This window comes from Giraffa tippelskirchi, chromosome 13 (assembly GCF_054371585.1).
Source record: "Giraffa tippelskirchi isolate mGirTip1 chromosome 13, T2T-mGirTip1v1.2.pri, whole genome shotgun sequence".
NCBI classification, from domain to species: domain Eukaryota; kingdom Metazoa; phylum Chordata; class Mammalia; order Artiodactyla; family Giraffidae; genus Giraffa; species Giraffa tippelskirchi.
The window spans coordinates 30,213,972-30,235,152 of NC_137287.1; the positions used below are offsets into that span (position 1 = coordinate 30,213,972).

Genomic DNA, 21,181 nt, shown 5'->3' on the forward strand with positions numbered 1-21,181 from the left:
AGAGCCAGACATCCTGGAATGGGAAGTCAAGTGGGCCTTAGAAAGCATCACCACGAACAAAGCTAGTGGAGGTGATGGAACTCCAGTTGAGCTATTTCAAATCCTCAAAGATGATGCTGTGAAAGTGCTGCACTCAATATGCCAGCAAATATGGAAAACTCAGCAGTGGCCACAGGACTGGACAAGGTCAGTTTTCATTCCAATCCCTAAGAAAGGCAAGGCCGAAGAATGCTCAAACTACCGCACAATTGCACTCATCTCCCACGCTAGTAAAGTAATGCTCAAAATTCTCCAAGCCAGGCTTCAGCAATATGTGAACCGTGAAATTCCAGATGTTCAAGCTGGTTTTAGAAAAGGCAGAGGAACCAGAGATCAAATTGCCAACATCCAATGGATCATCGAAAAAGCAAGCGAGTTCCAGAAAAACATCTATTTCTGCTTTATGGACTATGCCAAAGCCTTTGACTGTGGGGATCACAACAAACTGTGGAAAATTCTGAAAGAGATGGGAATACCAGACCGTCTGACCTGTCTCTTGAGAAACCTGTATGCAGGTCAGGAAGCAACAGTTAGAACTGGACATGGAACAACAGACTGGTTCCAAATAGGAAAAGGAGTACGTCAAGGCTGTATATTGTCACTCTGCTTATTTAACTTATATGCAGAGTACATCATGAGAAACGCTGGGCTGGATGAAACACAAGCTGGAATCAAGATTGCCAGGAGAAATATCAATAACCTCAGATATGCGGATGACACCACCCTTATGGCAGAAAGTGAAGAAGAACTAAAGAGCCTCTTGATGAAAGTGAAAGAGGAGAGTGAAAAAGTTGGCTTAAAGCTTAACATTCAGAAAACTAAGATCACGCCATCTGGTCCCACCACTTCATGGGAAATAGATGGGGAAACAATGGAAACAGTGTCAGACTTTATTTTTGGGGCTCCAAAATCCCTGCAGATGGTGATTGCAGCCAGAAATTAAAAGATGCTTACTCCTTGGAAGGAAAGTTATGACCAACCCAGACAGCATATTTAAAAGCAGAGACATTACTTTGCCAACAAAGGTCCATCTAGTCAAGGCTATGGTTTTTCCAGTAGTCATGTATGGATGTGAGAGTTGGACTGTGAAGAAAGTTGAGTGCCAAAGAATCGATGCTTTCAAGCTGTGGTGCTGGAGAAGACTCTTGAGAGTCCCTTGGACAGCAAAGAGATCCAACCAGTCCATCCTAAAGGAGATCAGTCCTGGGGGTTCATTGGAAGGACTGATGTTGAAGCTGAAACTCCAATACTTTGGCCACCTCATGTGAAGAGTTGACTCACTGGAAAAGACCCTAATGCTGGGAAGGATTGGGGGCAGGAGGAGAAGGGGACGACAGAGGATGAGATGGCTGGATGGCATCACCAACTCGATGGACATGAGTTTGGGTAAACTCCGGGAGTTGGTGATGGACAGGGAGGCCTGGCGTGCTGCGATTCATGGGGTCGCAGAGAGTCGGACACGACTGAGTGACTGAACTGAACTGAAGTGATAGTACTTCCTGGGTGTGGGAGTGACCTACCAATTGCCCTTCTAAACTGTAAACTCCCTGAGGGCAAGAAACCCATCTCATTCACCTCACAAGTGTTAAGACTTGATGTAGCATAGATACATAACAGAGATTGTGAAATGAAAGGGTGAAGCAAAGTTTATCTGGAAATTATTGAAGCTTTCCATTGATCTGTTTTTGCTTTAAGGGCCTTTTTGACAAGAACTCATGGACTTCTCGGGATCTTGGCTGTTTTCAGTTTGCTCTAGTCCCCTGCTGCTGCTGCTGCTAAGTTGCTTCAGTCGTGTCCGACTCTGTGCAACCCCACAGACGGCAGCCCCCCAGGCTCCCCCGTCCCTGGGATTCTCCAGGCAAGAACACTGGAGTGGGTTGCCATTTCCTTCTCCAATGCACAAAAGGGTAAAGTGAAAGTGAAGTTGCTCAGTCGTGTCCGACTCCTAGCGACCCCATGGACTGCAGCCCACCAGGCTCCTTCGTCCAGGCAAGAGTACTGGAGTGGGTTGCCATTGCCTTGTCCCCTGAGTGCTGGTTTCTCAGATCTTCAAAGTCAGACATTCTGGAGATAACAGGAAGGAGCAGATCCAAGCTCTCGAGAAAGCACAGGGCCCAGGGTTCCAATATAACTGTGCTTCTTGCTCACCGGGACTTCATCCAAGGCCGGAGCCATCACTGGACCTCCACGCTGTCCAGCTGAGGGGCTGGAGCACTGAGACATAATGGATCCAACACACGCCTGGACCTGTTAATTTTTCAGGCTTCTAGACCTGTGCGGAGGCTTTCCCCTGACTGAACACCCTTCCCGCTTCTCTCTACTTAATTCTTCAAAGCTTACTTGAAAAGCTACTTCATCCAAGAAGTCTGCCCTGAACTCCCAGAGATGATAAGTTCAAAAGCCTTCGGGGACAGGCAGTGAGAGAAGCAGAGCAGCCGGGCAGCCTGGGCAGCACCCGCCCCATTGAACGACCAGCTTCAGCTCCTGCCAACCGCTGCCACCAGAAAACCCAAGATAAAGACCGGCCTCTTATAGCTGGGCAGCCTGTGTGCTCTGAACTGCAGACAGGGGTTTATTATTACGGTTGTCACTGCGAACCTCATCACCACCATCATCAAACACAAGCTGTGTCTCAGGTGGACTGTGACCAGGGTGCCATCAGCTGACAACTTCCGTGCTGGGGCTCTGTCCAGGGCACAGGATGGGACCCCAGCACTACAGAGTACAGTCACCTATGTGTGTCCGTCTCTCCTACAGGGTTCCGTCTCTGCAGGTTGGACCCCACATCTCCAGGTCTGCTAATGACTCTCTCAGTCCTCTGGACAAACCAAACCTCAGTGGCACCAGGAGTAGATGTTCTGCCCATGACCTGGCATGTGTCTCCCTGCTCACTCCATTGAGCCATCCTCTGCACAGTAGCAATGTGTCCACAATAAAAATGAGACCATTCTAATTCCTCTGCTTGAAATTCTTAAATGGCTTCCCCCCACACATGACACACTCCTCCACGCATAGACCATGTTTAAACAAATCACTATAGTTATAAAATGTATGAATGCTGCGTGCATGTGTGCTCAGTTCTGTCTGACTCTTTGCAACGCCATGGACTGTAGCCCGCCAGGCTCCTCTGTCCATAGAATTCTCCAGGCAAGAAGACTAGAGTGGGTTGCCATTTCCTCCTCCAGAGGATCTTTCCAACCCAGGGATCGAACCTGCATCTCCTAAGTCTCCTGCACTGCAGGTGGATTGTTTACCACTGAGCCATCGGAAAAGCCCCACAGTTACAAAATGTATGAATGCTACAAAGGAAAAAGGAAAAAAAACCCCACTGGGCTGAAAAAGCCCCTAGTGGAGAGAGAGCACTTATTCTGGGGGGGCTGGGAAAGGGTTACCTGAGGAGGTAGAATTTAAGCTGAGACCTGACAGACGAGAAACATCAGTCACAGGAAGGATGAGAGATGGAGTGTTCTAGAAGGAACTGTATTTGCAAAGGCCCTAAGGCACAGAAGAGCTTGAGGGTTCAAGACCTCAGAGGGAGACATGGACAGTGGTCTGAGGTGGGGCAGGGATAATGGGTCCTTGGCCACCTGGATGCCGAGAGGATTAGATGACGATGTGCAGGCAAGTCCTTGGCACCAGGCTGGGATGGAGTTAGCGCTCAATGAACAGCTGCTATTCTTGGTAAAATGGCAGTGCTGATGTGAAAGAGGGCTTGTTGATCTCCTGGTGCTAGGAATACTGCAGCCCAGGTCAGGAGGGAGAGCTAAAAGCCAGCATCAAAGCCTCCTTTATTATACAAAACAGTTCCCTTCTCATGGGCTTATGAGGATCAGGCACTTGACTCAAAAAAAGCTTCTAAACTCATTACAAAAAGTACCTTGCTTTCCCTGGGAAAGCAGAAGAGTTGAGAAAGTAATGATGAGAAAGTGCCAAGGAGGCAGTTAAGTTAGTGGTAGAGAAGACTAGCTCTCCAAAGATGCAGAGGAAATTGTGTTCAACATTTCTTGGACACACAAGGCTTTCTGAACTCCATCTCAAGCAGAGGAGCCATGGACGGGTGAACCCTAAGTGCACATTAAAAAATGCAACCTGGGGCCTCAAGTTCCTTTGTGCCAATAACCACTGACCAACCCCCAGTGATGGTGACCTTCATGCCAGTGTCCTGGCATGAGAGTCTGATGAGAAATCAGTGCTCTTCTGTAAAACTGGACCAGTGAGGAAAGCAGACATGGAAAGGTGTATGCACTAAAGCATTCTGGAGCCTGTGGAGGAAATGGGCACCAAGCTCATGGGAAGCACAGGAAGAAAGAAGAGGTGGTGGGAGGGCAGCGAGGGAGGTTTACTGGAGATGAAGAAAAGAGTCATGTCTTTTTAAAAGAATGCACAAAGGGTGGCATCCAGAAAACATTAGACGATTACAGACACCAACAAGAAAGATACAAGAATTCTGATGGAAAAATGACCAAAGGATACAGACAAGCAAGAAAGGGAAGAGGAGATAGGAAGGGTCAGAAGTCAGGAACGCTCATCAGTCTTGTCATGAACACAGCATCGACCTTATCAGTAATCAGGCAAATACGTGAAAACCACGATGAGGTACCATCTTGTTCTCATTGTGTTGGCAAAACATAAATTGTCAGTCTAATGGTGCCAACTATTGCTGAGAACAATTGGGAGTTCTCATCTTCCTGGTTGGGAGGGAACACTTGGTCCCACCACTGGGGAGCACAATTTGGCAACAGCTAGGGAGGCTGAAGACAAACATGACCTGTGAGCTGGCACCTCACTCAGAGGACATCCCCGATGAGTCTAAAATGTGTGTGCCAGGAGATGTGGAAGGACGTTCACAGTAATAATGCATGAATAAGGAAACTCGTAAACAACCTAATAAATGCCTGTCAAAGGGAGAATCAATATACAACACAGAATATTCGTGCAACAGAGTACCAGTAAGTACAGCAGTTAGTGAATTAGAAGGACATGCATCCAAATGTATAGATCGCCACAAGGTAATATTGGTGAAAAACACAACATGTGAAAAGATAAAAAGATTGGTATCATTTATGTCATGATGTCATAATATCATAAAAGGCAAACCCTCTCCTAAGCATATGTATGATAATGAAAGTGTAAAACCACAGACAGGAAAGATGCACAGATCCACAGGTTGGGTCCCTCTGGGAGCAACGATACAAAGAGGACTCGGCTACATCTGAAATGTTTCATTTCTAAACATTTACATTTATTAAATCTGGATAAGGATACATGCATGCTCACTATATTTTCCCATGTATTCTGGGTCAACGGTAAAATATCCTGTAATAAATTTTAAAAGCTTAACAGTAAATACAACAAAAAGGGAACAGCCGTGAATTCCAGGTAGCAGGAATATGAGTGCTCATTTTCTTCAGTTCTATTAGTCAGTTCAGTCACTCAGTCCTGTCCGGCTCTTTGTGCTCCCATGGACTGCAGCACACTAGGCTTCCCAGTCCATTACCAACTCCCAGAGCTTGCTCAAACTCATGTCCATCGAGTTGGTGATGCCATCCAACCACCTCATCCTCTGTCATCCCCTTCTCCTCCTGCCTTCAATCTTTCCCAGCATCAAGGTCTTTTCCAATGAGTCAGTTCTTCTCATCAGGTGGCCAAAGTACTGGAGCTTCAGCTTCAGCAGCAGTCCTTCCAATGAACATTCAGGACTGATTTCCTTTAGAATTGACTGGCTGGATCTCCTTGCAGTCCACGGGACTCTGAAGAGTCTAATACAACACCACAGTTCAAAAGCATCAATTACTTGAGCTTAGCTTTCCTTATGGTCCAACTCTCACATCCATACTTGACTACGGGAAAAACCATAGCTTTGACTATATGGACCTTTATCGGCAAAGTAATGTCTCTGGTTTTTAATATGTCTAGGTTTGTCATAGCTTTTCTTCCAAGGAGCAAGTATGTTTTAATTTTAAGGCTGCAGTCACCATCTATAGTGATTTTGGAGCCCAAGAAAATAGTCTCTCATCTTTCCATTGCTTCCCCATCTATTTGCCATGGAGTGATGGGACCGGATGCCATTATCTTTGTTTTTAGAATGTTGAGTTTTAAGCCAGCTTTTTCACTCTCTTTCACTTTCATCAAGAGGCTTTTCAGTTCCTCTTCACTTTCTGCCATAAGGTGGTGTCATCTGCATATCTGAGGTTATTGGTATTTTTCCCAGAAATCTTGATTCCAGCTTGTGTTTCATCCAGCCTGGCATTTTGCATGATGTACTTCTGCATATAAGTTAAATAAGCAAGGTGACAATATACAGCCTTGACGTACTCCTTTCCCAATTTGGAACCAGTCTGTTGTTCCATGTCTAGTTCTAACTGTGGCTTCTTGACCTGCATATAGGCTTCTCAGGAGGCAGGTAAGGTGGTCTGGTATTTCCATCTCTTTAAGAATGTTCCACAGTTTATTGTGATCCACACAGTCAAAGGCTTTAGCATAGTCAACAAAGCAGAAGTAGATGTTTTTATGGAATTCTCTTGCTTTCTGGATCATAATCCAACAGATGCTGGCAATTTGATCTCTGGTTCCTCTGCCTTTTCTAAATCCAGCTTGAACATCTGGAAGTTCTTGGTTCATGTACTGTTGAAGCCTGGCTTGGAGAATTTTGAGCATTACTTTGCTGGTGTGTGAGATGAGTGCAGTATTTTGAACATTCTTTGGCATTGCCCTTCTTTGGGATTGGAATGAAAACTGACCACCTTTTCCAATTCTGTGGCCACTACTGAGTTTTCCAAATTTGCTGGCATATTGAACGCAGCACTTTCACAGCACCATCTTTTAGGATTTCAAATAGCTTAGCTGGAATTCCATCACCTCCACTAGTTTTGTTCACAGTGATGCTTCCTAAGGCCCACTTGACTTCACATTCCAGGATATCTGGCTCTAGGTGAGGGATCACACCATCGTGGTTATCTGGGTCATGAAGATCTTTTTTTGTATAGCTCTTCTGTGTATTCTTGCCACTTCTTCTTAATATTTTCTGCTTCTGTTAGGTCCATACCATTTCTATCCTTAATTGTGCCCATCTTTGCAAGAAATGCTTTTTTTGGAATCTCTAATTTTCTTGCATTTTTCCCCCTTTCTTTAAGAATTCATCATTGTTTAACGATATACCATTGGATCACCACTCTGGGAAGCTCTTTGGCAGTATCTGCTTAAGTGGAGCATGCCCATCCTCTGACCTGGCAATTCCATTCCTAAGTATAGACCCACAGAAATCAGGGCTGATCTCCACTAGAAGACATCTCTGTACAAGGTTGCTAATTATAGCACTACATATAATCGAGCCATGCAAATATCCAGCAACAGTCAAACAAACATTGTGATATATTCATACAATTGAATTTTCTCAGTGCAATTTACAGTGTGACTTATTCATGCAATGGAATACTACACAGCAATGAAAAAAAGATTGCTCTTTGCAAGAATATGAATGAATCGTACAGATGTGATGCTGAGAGAAAGAAGCCAGGCACAAAGGAGGACAGACTCTATCATCCCACTGGTGTCAAGTTCTAAACCAGGCAAAATGAATCGATGGTACTAGAAATCAGGAGAGTGGCCACCCTTGTGTGGATAGTGAGAAGTGGAGGATGGGAGTTCTACTAATGGTTTACGTTTTGGTCTCCGTGCTGTTAGCATAGGTGTGTTCATTTTGTTAAAATCCATCAAGCAGCACACTTAAGATTGGAGATATGCTATACCTCAGTTAAAAAAACAACAAAAACCACCACCATAGCAACGAGAGAAATGAAGAGGGAGAGGAAGATGACAGAAGGGAGGAAAGAACCCAGCATGCCTGTGTTTTGAGTCATCAGAGGTTACAGAAGAATGGCAACCAAATTCAGAAGGCTTCTCTGTAGACCTGTTATTTCAAGCTAGCATTTGAGGTACTGGGCTAACAGCTAAGTAGCAGAGCCTCATTGGATCATCACGAAAGCCCTCATCCCACATGACCACTGAGATAACCGAGTCACAGGCTTTTCTGAGGTCACATGGCCAGTGTATGCCAGAAAGGCAAAGAAAGGAAAGTGAAGTCGCTCAGTCATGTCCGCCTCTTTGCGACCCCATGGACTGTAGCTTACCAAGTTCCGTCATCCATGGGATTTTCCAGGCAAGAATACTGCAGTGGGTTGTCATTCCTTCTCCAGGGGATATTCCCCGTGCAGGGATCGATCAAACCTGGATCTCCCATATCGCAGGCACACGCTTTGCCATCTGAGCCACCAGGGAATCAGAGACAGGGTCTAGCTGTGGCTAATGACACATCAAAGCCCACACCCTTAGCCTCTTGGCCTCTGGCAATTTAGAAGCCAAATTGCAACGCTTCTAAAAATGCCTAAGTGGACTTCCCTGGTGGTTCAGTGGCTAAGACACCGTGCTCTCAATGCAGGGTTCAATTCCTGGTCAGGGAACTAGAGCCTGCATGCTGCAACTCAGACCCAGTGCAGCCAAATAAATATTGAAAAAAATAAAATAAAAATGCACATGCTGCAGAGAAATTCAAGGGGAAGCGGATGGCTCCCTCCATACATGAGGAATTCTGACCCCAGAGACCTGGCAATGGGGACAGAACTAAGATGGCAGCAACTTGAGAAACTACAGATGTTTTTCCCTAGTTGCTGAGATGAACTGAGATTGCAACACACAGCTCTCGAATGTCAATGGGAGCACTTAAGGGGAAGGGAGCAATTATTCTTACTTATTGGAGACGTGAGTGAAAGCTGAGAGGTACTCTTCTGGGTTGTGATTTTAAGCAGTTGTCCAAAAATGTGAGGGGAAAGCAGATATAACGTGAATTAAGTATGTTCAGAAGGGCCTTCAGAGCTAGAAGGGAGATTAAATAGTGACATACAAGTTATTTAACAGCCCTGGAAATATGTGGGGCAACCCTTAATGCCCAGGAGTGAGTCCAGTGTTCTATAATTCATGGCCATTTCCAAACCAATGGGTTCCACACTGCTGCAGCAGAGGCCTCAACCAGAGCAGAGTGAGGGGGAAGCTAGCTGGTGAATTGAGGGGCCAGGGCCCCAGTCAGTCACAAGGCACGGCTGATGCAATGTCTTTGCAGATCCTCCTGCAAATATTCTCAGTGCTGGGTCTACATCCAGAGGGCAGGTAGGGTCTGAGCATCTTTCTAGGAGCAATCACCTAAGAGCTTTGAGTGTTGTGGCATGTGGGATCTTCTGCAACACTTACAGCTCTTTGATATATGCTCCTAGAAAATAAACAAAAGAGCTGTAAGTGTTCAGTGATGCAGGGAACTGAGGAGAAAGGGAACTGAAGCCACAGAACATGTGTCACACACTGATATCGATGGAGCTTGAGTTCATTTGTTCATCAAACACGTTTGGACTTCCCTGGTGGCCCAGCACTTAAGAATCTGCCTGCCAATGCAAGTGACATGGGTTTGATCCCTGGTCTGGAAAGATTCCACCTGCCATGGGGGCAAGAGGGCAACTAAGCCTGTGCGCAGCAACTACTGGGCCCACGAGCAGCAGCTACTGAGGAAGCCATGGCAATGCAAAGCCCACGCACTGCAACTGGAGAGTAGCTTCCACTTGCCACAAATAGAGAAAGCCTGCACGAAGCAATGAAGACTCAGCACAGCCAAAAATAAATAAACATTTAAAAAGAAAACAACATTTAACTCAGCACCTACTGCATGCCAGACACTGAGTAAAGATGCTGAGAAGACAAAGATTCAGCAGGCCTGGTCCTGCTCTCTAATTCCATGGGATAACGGAGGCAGAGAGAGGACTGTGCATCAGGCACCCCAGAGGGAGCATGAAAAAGGAAGTCAGGGGAAAGACAGCTGACACTCTGAGTTCAGGGAAGGCTTTCTGGAGAAGGTGGCACCTGCAAGGTCTGTGACTTGAGACCACCAGGATGATCCTCTTGGAATCAAACTCTTCATACGCTACACGGGAAAAGGTGGGGGATGGGAACAAAGCGGTAACTACACCTCTAGCTGAGGCTCTGGACTATTCATTTATAAAATGATATTGATTTTTTTTAAACTGGATTTTAATTAGATGTTATAGAGCAGTCCCCCCAAGAATCCACATCTCCATATTTAGGAATATATAGTCTAGATCCAAGGCTCAGCACTGTTTCTCTCCTGAGACAATTTTTCTGGCCATATGACTTTGGCAACTGCTCTCTGGAAAATATCATAAGAGGCTCTTCAATGTATTAAAGGGAAACACAAATGTGTGGTGTATAATGAGCCCAATTTCTTTCTCCTTCTTGTTTAATACATTAAGTACCAGGACTATTTACACAGTAGTTGGCAGGGTGTCAAAAGAGAAACAAGCTTGCATTTATGGCTTCATTCAGCTGAAGCATCTTTTCTCTCTGGAAAATTGTGAGCTTCCGGGGACGGTGTCTGCACTCCCTGTGTCTCGGTTCCGACTGGGTGGCCATATCTGCATTGCCTTCTGGATCTTTTCCCCACACGAGGATGCTCCTGGGAGAATCCCCCGAGACGTTGCCTTTCTGCAGAGAAACCTGCGGTACCACGCTACTCCCTGTGGTGCTGGCCCCTGGGTCTGGGTGGGGGCTCACATGGGCTTCTCGACCGGGAGCCATCAGCACAAGCTGGACTTGATCCCTGTTGGGAGCCACGGGACCTTGGGTGGGAGGCTTACAGTAGCCGAGCCAGTTTTCTCATCTGTAAGACATCCTTCTACAGGGCCTGGCAAGAACTGCAGGATAAGAAATTGACTATAGAGCCTTCAGTATTCAAGCCAGGCACAGGATGGCTGGCACTAATGTGCACACAAAAGTGAGGGGGCTCTGGACAGACCACCTGTGTCAGGCTTGTCCACTGCTTGGGCTCAGAGTCTCAGAGTCCTCTATGGGAAAGATGTGCGTGCTTATGTGTCCACTTGCTCCATCTCACTACCGAGCCACGCGCCCCCTTTAACCAACCGGCATGCAGCGCTTACCATGTGCAGGCACAGTTGTGAGTGATGCAGACACATTACCTCATAACAACAAATCCTCATAACAACACTAGGAAGGAAATGCTGACACTGCCCCTGGTACATAGAAGGGGAAATTGAGACACAAAGAGGTCAGATAACTTGCCCAGGCACACACAGCTAGTGAGTGAGTGAGAACCTTTATCCTTTTTGTTTTACTCTCAGGGCTGGCAAAGACCTACAGAAGGAATACATACACAAATAGGTGAATGAATGATGCTGCATACACTTAGGTTTATCAGGAAAGTTTATCAGCCTGTTGTTTGACTATAAAGGCCAGCTCCTAGATCTAGAAATGGCCCCTAAGTGAGGGTGGGTGGTGTGTGAACCTAGATGGTTCAGCAGAAGGGAGAGGCAATCAAGGGCTCTGACTTCGCCTTGCTCCCTGATTGCTATACCAACAAGGTTAAGAAACTGACTTAGGGGATTTTCCTGGTCGTCTCCCAGTGGTTAAGACGCCTCCACTACAGGGGACCTGGGTTCAATCCCTGGCGAGGGAACTATTAATAAGATCCTGCATGACTCGTGGTGCAGCCAAAAAATTAAAAAATAAAGAAACTGACTTAAGAAATCAGTGTCAATGTCCACCAACTGAGCAATGGCTAAATAATCCACATTCGCCCGCCCTCCAGCATCCTCCGTGGCAGATCTGTAGTGAGAGGGTGAAGGCGTAGGGCCCTGCAGACCGTCTGCCTGGGCTGACACAGCAGCCTTGACACCACTGAGCGAGATGACTTTGGACAAGTCACTTCCCCTCCCTGTGTCTCTTGTTTCATTTGTAGAGTGAGGTCATAGTGATGGTTTTCTGCTCCAGGCAAAGAAGGAGGTGTGAGGCAGGCAAAAGGATGCCTTCTTTGAGGTGGTGGTGTTGTTCAGTCGCTCAGTCTTGTCCGACTCTTCGCGCCCCTATGCATTGCAGCACGCCAGGCCTCTGTCCCTCACCATCTCCGAAGTTTACCCAAGTTCATGTCCATTGCATTGGTGATGCCATCCAGTCACCTCATCCTCTGAAGCCCTCTTCTCCTTCTGCCCTCAATCTTTCTCATCATCGGGGACTTGTCTGATGAGTCAGCTGTTCGCATCAGATGACCAAAATACTGGAGTTGCAGCTTCAGGATCAGTCCTTCCAATGAGTATTCAGGGTTGATTTCCCTTAAGATTGACTGGTTTGATCATCTTCCCTGAGATGCTCTCACCCTGATCTCGAGGACCTGGCTACACTACCTCACATAGCAATAGCGACTTTGCAGAGGTGATAAGGGACTGTGAGATGGGGAGATGTTTCTGGGTTACCTGGTTGGACCAAAACTAATCTCAAAAGCAGAGAACCTTCCCCTGGTGTGGTCAGCAGAAGATGGGACTATGGCAGAGTGGTCAGAGAGATGTGGTACTAACAATGGGGACAGGGGTCATGGGCGAAGGAATGCAGGAAGCCTCTAGAAGCTGCAAAAGGCCAGGAAATGATTCTTCCCTGGAGCCACCAGGGACTTCAGCCCAGTGAGACCTGGCTCAGACCCCTGACCTCCTGAGCTGTAAGACAACACATGTGTATTGCTCTAAACTGCCAGGTTTGAGGTATTTGTTAGAAGGCAGTCATCGGAAGCTAACACAGACGCATGGAGGAAACGGCACACGGACGGGGAAGACCTCCCCACAACTGCCTGCGTTCCCACCTGCTCCCTCGTGTGAGACTCATCACCAAGATGCCTGCCGGCCCTTTGAGCATCGTCCCTCCAACAGAAAGCAACCCTGATTCCCCCTCCTCATTCTTCTCTGAGCTCACAGGGACCCCCCTCCAGTCTTCAGGATTCACTAGCTTTTCTCCCCACAAGACTGTGAACTTTGTGAAAGCAGAGACCACACTTTGAATCATCTTCGACTCTGCACACCTAGCATGATAGTCCTGACCTTGCAACGTGTTTGCTAAGTGGAAGAATTCACCTCTGTGTTCCTTCAGATGCCTGCTCATTCCTCCTGCTGTCTCCAACCTCTGCTGGGGTCCTGCTGTTGGCCCCGGGGGCTGCATTGAAATCTACGCCTCTAGGGAGTAGCAAAGCGCTTTTCACGACTTAGCATGTGCCCGTCGGTTCCTCCACAGCACACTGGTGTGTGTGTTTTTAATGAGAATTTTAATGCATAATTTCTCTAACAAGTTGAATTATCTGTGGCTCGGGGGAAAGCGATTCGCCATGCCTTTGTGCCAAATGAACTTTCAGAGACTGACTCCATTATCCTAAGAAGAAACGACAGGCCCTTAATTCTCATTTGCTCACTGAGCAATAATGGAGATTTTTAGTAGTATCATCAAAAAACATGTCTTCCACCTAAGTCCTCGTACCAGTCAAATCCATTTGGACAGGGAGCTCTCAAGCCACGACCTTTGGTTGCTAGGCAGCCAGCTTTCCTGTCTGCAAAGGCTTGCCGGTCTTCTGCTCATCCTACAAGAAACATTCAGCCAAAAACGGAACGGGAACAACCTCTAAACATAACCTGAAAGTTACTCTACTGCTTTTTGGAATTCAGATTTTTCTGCATTTGTGCCAAGACCCAGTAAAGAGAGTAAAAGGGAAACCTTTCCATTTCGTTTCTGTTCATGTAGTCATTCATTCAGGCCACGAGCGTCTCTGGTGTGTTGGGTTCTATTCTAGGAGCCAGAGAGAGCGGTTTTCATGAGCTTCCATTCCAGGGCAGAGAGAAGGATGCTACTCAAAGACACAACGAAACCATCTCCACTCACAGTGTGTGCCGGGAGAGGCTGGGCGAAAATGAAAACAGAGTGGTGGGCTAGAGACTGACTGAGGGGGCGGCATTGACAAGGATGCTGGGGAAGACTTCTCTCTGAGGAGTGGAGCTGAGCTGAGCCCTCAGGAGTGGAAGGAGCGGTCCAGGCAGAGATGGGGGAAAAGTCATTCCTGGCAGAGGAAGGAGCAGGTGCAGAGGCCAGAGAACAGCATGGACATGCACCCACTTCCGGTCTGCCTCTGTCCCTTGTCCTGCTGCCATAACCATGGTGAGAGGAGACTCCGGTAGCCTGGGCGGTGATGCTGTGAGTGGCAGAGCTCCTCACCGATGACACATGACGGACCCTGAGTGTGAGCCTGAGTGGTTTCGGCTGCTAAGCTCACGGTGCTGTTTGTTACCTCAGTCAAACCATAACAAACTGTGGAAAACTCTTAAAGAGAAAGGAACACTAGATCATCTTACCTGTCTCCTAAGAAATATGTATGCTGGTCAAGAAGCAAAAGTCAGAACCTTAAATGGAACAACTGATTGGTTCAAAATTGGGGAAGGAGTACAAGAAGGCTGTTTATTGTCACCCTGTTTACTTAATGTATATACAGAGCACATCACGTGAAATTCTGGGCTGGATGAGCTACAAGCTGGAATCAAGGCTGCTGGGAGAAATATCAACAACCTCAGATATGCAGATGATATCAGCCCAATGGCAGAAAGTGAAGAGGAACTAAAGAGCCTCTTGATGAAGGTGAAAGAGGAGGGTGAAAAAGCCGACTTAAAAAAACTAAGACCATGGCATCTGGTCCCATCACTTCATGGCAAACAGAAAGGGAAAAGGTGGTAGCAGTGACAGATTTCCTCTTCTTGGGCTCCAAGATCACTGCAGATGGTGACTGCAGCCATGAAATTAGAAGATGATTGCTTCTTGGCAGGAAAACTAAGACAAACCTAGACATCGTATTAAAAAGACATCACTTTGCCGACAAAGGTCCATGTGCTCAAGGTCTCTGTAGTAGAGAGTTGGACCATAAAGAAGGCTGAGTGCTAAATAATTGATGCTTTCGAACTGTGGGGTTGGAGAAGATTCTTGAGAGTCCCTTGGACAGCAAGGAGATCAAACCAGTCAATCCTAAAGGAAATCAACCCTGAATACTCATCATTGGAAGACTGATGCTGAAGCTGAAACCCCTATACTCTGGCCACCTGATGTGAAGAGCCGGCTCATTGGAAAAGACTCTGATGCCAGGGAAGACAGAAGGCAGAAGAAGGGGCTGACAGAGGATGAGATGGTTGGATGGCTTCACTGATTCAATGGACATGAACTTGAGCAAACTCTGGGAGATGGTGAGGGACAGGGAGGCCTGGCGTGCAGCAGTCCATAGGCTCGCAAAGAATCAGACACGACTGAGTGACTGAACAACAACAACAAAAAAGCAAGCCTATCCTGAATGATACAAGTCCCATGACTATGATATTTAATAGCTAATAAGTAACTTTAGGGGCTTCCCTGATAGCTCAGTTGGTAAAGAATCCACCTGCAATGCAGGAGACCCCAGTTCAATTCCTGGGTCGGGAAGATCCACTGGAGAAGGGATAGGCTACCCACTCCAGTATTCTTGGGCTTCCCTGGTGGCTCAGCTAGAAAAGAATCCTCCTGCAGTGTAAGAGGCCTGGGTTCAATCCCTCGGGTGGGAAGGGCCTCTGGAGAAGGGGACAGCTACCCACTCCAGTATTTTAATATACAGAAAATGAGATGGTTGGATGGCATCATTGATTCAATGGACATGAGTTTGAGCAAACTCTGAGAAATAGTATAGGACAGGGAAGCCTGGCATGTGGCAGTCCAGTCCATGGGTTTGCAAAGAGTCAGACACAACTTACCAACTGAACAACAACTTTAACATGGGTTTCCCTGGTGCTCAGCAGAAAAGAATCTGACTGTAATGCAGGAAACTGCCTTCAGTACAGGAGATGCAGGTTCGATCCTTGGGTTGAGAAGATCCCCCGGAGGAGGGCATGGCAACTCACATCAGTATTCTTGCCTGGAGAATCCCATGGACTGGTGGGCTACAGTCCATGAAGTCACAAGAGTTGGACACGACTTAGCAACTAAACCACCACTACCAACTTTAACATACAACTACTGTGGCCTGACTTAGCTAAGAAGGAATACATATTTCATTGAGTGGTGGACTGATACTCAGAAAACTATTTTAATGCGATGGGCTGGATTGGTACATGAAGGCATGAATATATCTCCATCAAGTATACTGGGCTCCCTGTGCATTTATAACTACACACACACACAGCATATTACGGTAAAAGAAATGCATTGGTGAAGACAAATCTTGCATCCAGAAACTATAAAATGTGTAAATTTAATTGATTTTTTAAAAAGTTCAAACTGGGGTTAAGATGACATTTTGCTTCTAGGGAAACAGAAATTCAGGCTAGAAAAGTACTCATCTGATGAATTTTAAAAGCCTACAATGTGTTTAATACATCCTTGAATACTGTCCGGGACTGTGGATTCTACAGTGAATCATTTAAGAGGTCTAAGGCTTAGAGCAACAAAGTGCGTGTAACTCAAGCCACCTGGGGATGTGTGTCTGCAAATTAATACATGCCTCAATGGTCCAGGCAGGCAAGTGTTCCACTGGTAAAGTGACCCAATCAAAGAAAAGATTTCGGTGGGGTATATTTTTCTGGCTCAATTGAGAATCAAGCTCTTCTAGAAACTTTGCCCTCAGAGTATCAAAGCAGGTTTCCTGAGTTATTAGACTCAGGTGTAGCCAGTGAAAGCTTGGTCTTGTAAGAAGAGTTCATCACTGGCCTCTGTTGGGCATTGAGGTCCTGAATCCTGACTCTCTGCCCTTGAAAATCAGACAGATCCTCAGATCTGATGGGGGTAGGGGGGCGGCAGCATAGACTGATGCTGCTGCGAAGTCACTTCAGTTGTGTCCGACTCTGTGCGACCCCATAGACGGCAGCCCACCAGGCTTCCCCATCCCTGGGATTCTCTAGGCAAGAACACTGGAGTGGGTTGCCATTTCCTTCTCCAATGCAGGAAAGTGAAAAGTGAAAGTGAAGTCACTCAGTCGTGTCCGACTCTTCACGACACCATGGACTGCAGCCCACCAGGCTCCCCCGTCCATGGGATTTTCCAGGCAAGAGTACTGGAGTGGGGTGCCACTGCCTTCTCTAGCAGCACAGAGTAGAGGGAATTAAACTAGAGTCAGAACCTGACCAGGGCTTCTCAGGTGGCTCAATGGTAAAAATCTGCTCACCAGTGCAGGAGGCACAGGTTCAATCCCTGCATCAGGAAGATCTCCTGGAGAAGGAAATGGCAACCCACTCCAGTATTTTTGCCTGGAGAATTCCAGGGACAGAGGAGCCTGGTAGGCTTCAGTCCACGGGTTCGCAAAGAGTCAGGCACGACTGAGCACTCATGCATGCAGAACCCAACCAGCCAATTAAAAGCTAAAGGGCCACAGAGACTACACAAGCAGCCAAGGCCCTGAGCTGTTAAGATTCCTAAGCAAGACTGGAAATTGTCAGATCCACTCCTGACCATGGGGAACAGAACCAACAATCTAGTGAAGAACTAGCCAGTGCGTGTGTATAAGCCAGTCATCACTGGGTCAGGCCCACCCAGAGCGTACCTTTAATTCCAAGCTCATTTATTTGCAAACAGGGTTGCCCTGGGTATCCTGTTGATAGATTTCACAGGCGCGAAGCCCGCTGCTGTTGAAGGCCATGACAGGGATGGGAGACCAGGAGCAGGGCTGCGGGGGGCCCACTCAGAGGGGAAACTCCCTCTCACCGGGAGTGTCTGACACAGGAGAGGCAGGACTGCTCGTGCTCTGTCTGTGGTCACGAAACTCCAGAAGGCTCCTCCGACTCCTCAGGCCTGCGCTTCCTCTCACTAAACCTGAGCCTGGCACACCAGCACACTGGTGTGCACACTGGCGGTGCCCTGGATGGCTCGGTCTTGTCTTAAATAAGTTCGGTGCAACCATAGGGCTTGAGGAGAGATGAAGTGGAGAGCCCTTGGGGCTGCAGAGAAAGAATTCAGCAAGTGTGACCTCAAAGGTGTCCCTCTCCATCCTCATCCCAGAGTCCAAGAGCATCTCGCCTTATACGGTAATAGGGACTTTGCAGAACTTGAGAGAGGAGACGATCATAGATTTTTGGGGGGTGGGGTGGGGGACTGTGATCACAGGGGTCCTTATTAGAAGAAGAGGAGTCAGAGAAGGAGATCTATGTTGATAGAAGCAGAGACCAGAGAGATGAGATTGTGGCCTTGAAGACAGAAGGGGGCCACAAGCCAAGGGACGTTGGGACCTCTAGAAATTGCAAATAGCAAGGAGTGGCCTCTCCTCTGGAGCCTCCAGGAGGAATACGGCTCCTGCCCATGTCTGAATCATAGCCTGTTGAGGCTGGTTTTAGATAATTAACTGCAAACCACTAAACGTGTGAGAAACTGTTACAGCAGCCATGTGCATGCATGCATGCTCAGTCACGCCCAACTCTTGCAGCCCCCAAGGACTGCAGCCCACCAGGCTCCTCTGTCCACGGGATTTCCCAGGCAAGAACACTGGAGCGGGTCGCCATTTCCTCCTCCAGGGAATCTTCCGGACCCAGGGATCAAGCCTGCATCTCCTGCATTGGCAGGCGGGTTCTTTACCACTGCGCCCACCGGGGAAGTCCCCTTACAGCAGCCACAGGAAGTGAAAACACAGTGGAAGACAGACATGCCCCCAGTCCAGCCTTGTACTAATTCCCTCAGGGAGACGCAGACAGGCCACGTTCCCTGCAGGTGTCATGCAAGGGCTGCGCCAGGGTAATGCTCTCTGCAGATGAGAACATCTTACAGTAATAATACGTTCGTTACATAGAATTTCATTTTATGACACTTAAAGATATTCTGGATGGGTCCCAAGATTTGTATGAGCCTGCAAATTATGAGATTAAATCACTAATATAGTCCCCTCCCCCATTTTCATAAGAAGTATTGTGCTCCCTGCTGTGAACAAGTGTAGAATTTCTCAGTCTTCTGTTTTTTATGGGCTCAACTCTATTTTTCTTCAACAGAAGAAAAGGAACAACAGATTTATTCTGGGTCTGAGACAAACCTGCTTTATACCTCTTTAAATTATCTTCCAGCAGACCTTGATGTGATCAGATTTCTAATCTGGTTTAAACATGGAAACCTCTGAACATGTAAACACAACGGTCAGTAAGTTTTCTCTATGGAATTGGTGAGTGTGAGGAGCGGGTTATGGAAAGTCTTGCTCTGGTTTTTCTATGTAAAAGACAGTAGGATATCCTAGGAAATTCAAGGCCAGTAGGACTTTCACAGGCTTTATCCATGTGACAGCGCTGTGGTTCCCACACTTCCTGTGGGTCAGCACCACCCAGAGAGCTTGCTAAGCCCCACCCTCCCTGTGGGGTCCCAGCCCCAGAACCTGTCTTCCAGTAGGTGCAGGGCGGAGCCTGAGAACCTGCATTTCTCACAAGCTCCAGGTGAGGCCGATGCTGTGGATCGGGGGTCACACTCCGAAAACTGCCTCCTATCCAAGGCCCAATTTCTCCCAGGCCCTGAGAAGAGTCCATGTTACCTCATCTGATTCAAGTGCTCCTGCCAAGCTAGTTCATATGGTGCAACTGATGAAGTGTCTCTCTCCTACTTGACTGGAAGCCAGGGGCTCTCCAGCTTGTCTGCATCCTGGAGTCACTTGAAACCCCTCCATGCACAGGCCTCACTCCAGGCCAATCAGCCCAGGATAGAGGGTGGGGGGTGGGCAGGTCGCAGAGTTTGGAAAGCTTCCCGAGTGATCCAAAGCCCAGCCAAGATGGAGAATGGCTGCAAATGTGATGGATGACAAAAATGATGCCAACCAGCTGAAGCAGACAACACAGCAGGGCCCTATGCCAAGCTCGGCTGTCATCTTTGGTGCCACTTACAGTGTGACACTGAATGGTGCTCAGTAATGCTGGCTGGATGAGTGGATGGATGCTAACTGACCAGAAAGAAGGGCTAGTGCCTCCATTCTCCAGGGTACAAGGATGAACACATGGAAACAAACTAGTTCATTATCAATGACCAACCCTCATGAGGCAGCAATCCTGTAATAAAACAAGCTCTTCTGAGAAAGCCTTACCTGGGAAATAACTCCAAGCTCTTTAAGTCCAAATAAATATCATGACAAAAACTAGAAGACATTTTTTTTTTTTTTGGTCCAGAACAGGAGCTGGCAAACTATGTCCCATAGGCCAGATCCAGCTGCCACCTCTTCTAATAAATAAAGTTTTCCTGGCACACAGGCATGCTCATGTGCGCACATACTGTCTGCAGCTGCTGCCATGATGGCAGAGCTGGGTATTTTGGCTGAAGTGGTAGGGGCTGCGAAGCCAAGACACACACTCTCTGGCCTTTTATCAGAACAGGTGTGGCAGCCCCACTCTGGAGAAATCAGAGGATGGACACGCAGGTAAGATGTAATGCGATTGTCTTTTGGGGGAATGAATGGTGGGTGGCTGTTTACTTCGTTCCCATTTTTTTTTCTCATATCAGCCAATTTTTTGAGTTATATAAAGGAACCCAGATGTTTAAATCTCCGGCGGAAGGAGAAGACAGAGGCGCCAGTAGGAGAGCTGCCCAGCCCACAGCAGTGACAGCACCTACCTTGTTTCCAATGGCCTTCTTGGGTGGGAAGTTGAAGGCCCTCACTTGAGGGTATTTGTTCTGTAACTTGTGGTGCAAACTCCTGAACTCCGTGTACCGCCGGTAGACGTTCCACTCATCGTCTTTTATCCGGATGTAGACCTTTGGAGAAAACGAAAAGAGAAAGAAAATGTCAAGTCCCTTAAAACTCTCATTCCATCCTGGATGCTTCCATGTCCTGGTTATTGTAAACAGTGCAGCAATGAACCCTGGGGGAACATGTGTCTTTTAGAATTGTGGTTTTCTCACAGTACTTGCCCAGTAGTGGGGTTGGTGGGTATGTGGTAGGTTTATTCCTAGTTTTTTAAGGAATCTCAGATAAAGGAGATGCAGTACATCTCCTTTATACAATGGAGTATTACTCAGCCATAAAAAATGAATTTGAGTCAGTTCTAGTGAGGTGGATGAACCTAGAGCCTATTAAACAGAGTGAAAGAAGTCAGAAAGAGAAAAACAAATATTGTATATTAATGCATATATGTGGAATCTAGAAAAATGGTGTTGATGAACCTATATACTACCATGTATAAAATGGACAACTGATGAGAAGTTGCTGTATAGCACAGGGAGCCTAGCTGCTGTGATATGTATTAATTACAACTGATCTGCACTGTTGTATGGCAGAAACGAACACAACAAGGTAAAATTT

General features: G+C 47.1%; 1 protein-coding gene across 2 annotated transcripts in view; it reads right to left on the bottom strand.

Moving 5' to 3' along the window:
- The window catches only part of SNX29 (sorting nexin 29), a 585,715-nt gene that overhangs the window by 89,915 nt on the left and 474,619 nt on the right, over positions 1 to 21,181 (bottom strand). For both annotated transcript variants that reach the window (XM_081560361.1, XM_081560362.1), the window contains one exon: positions 20,494 to 20,634. In XM_081560361.1, coding sequence (XP_081416487.1) covers positions 20,494 to 20,634 — 141 coding nt within the window. The remainder of the gene's footprint in view (positions 1 to 20,493; positions 20,635 to 21,181) is intronic.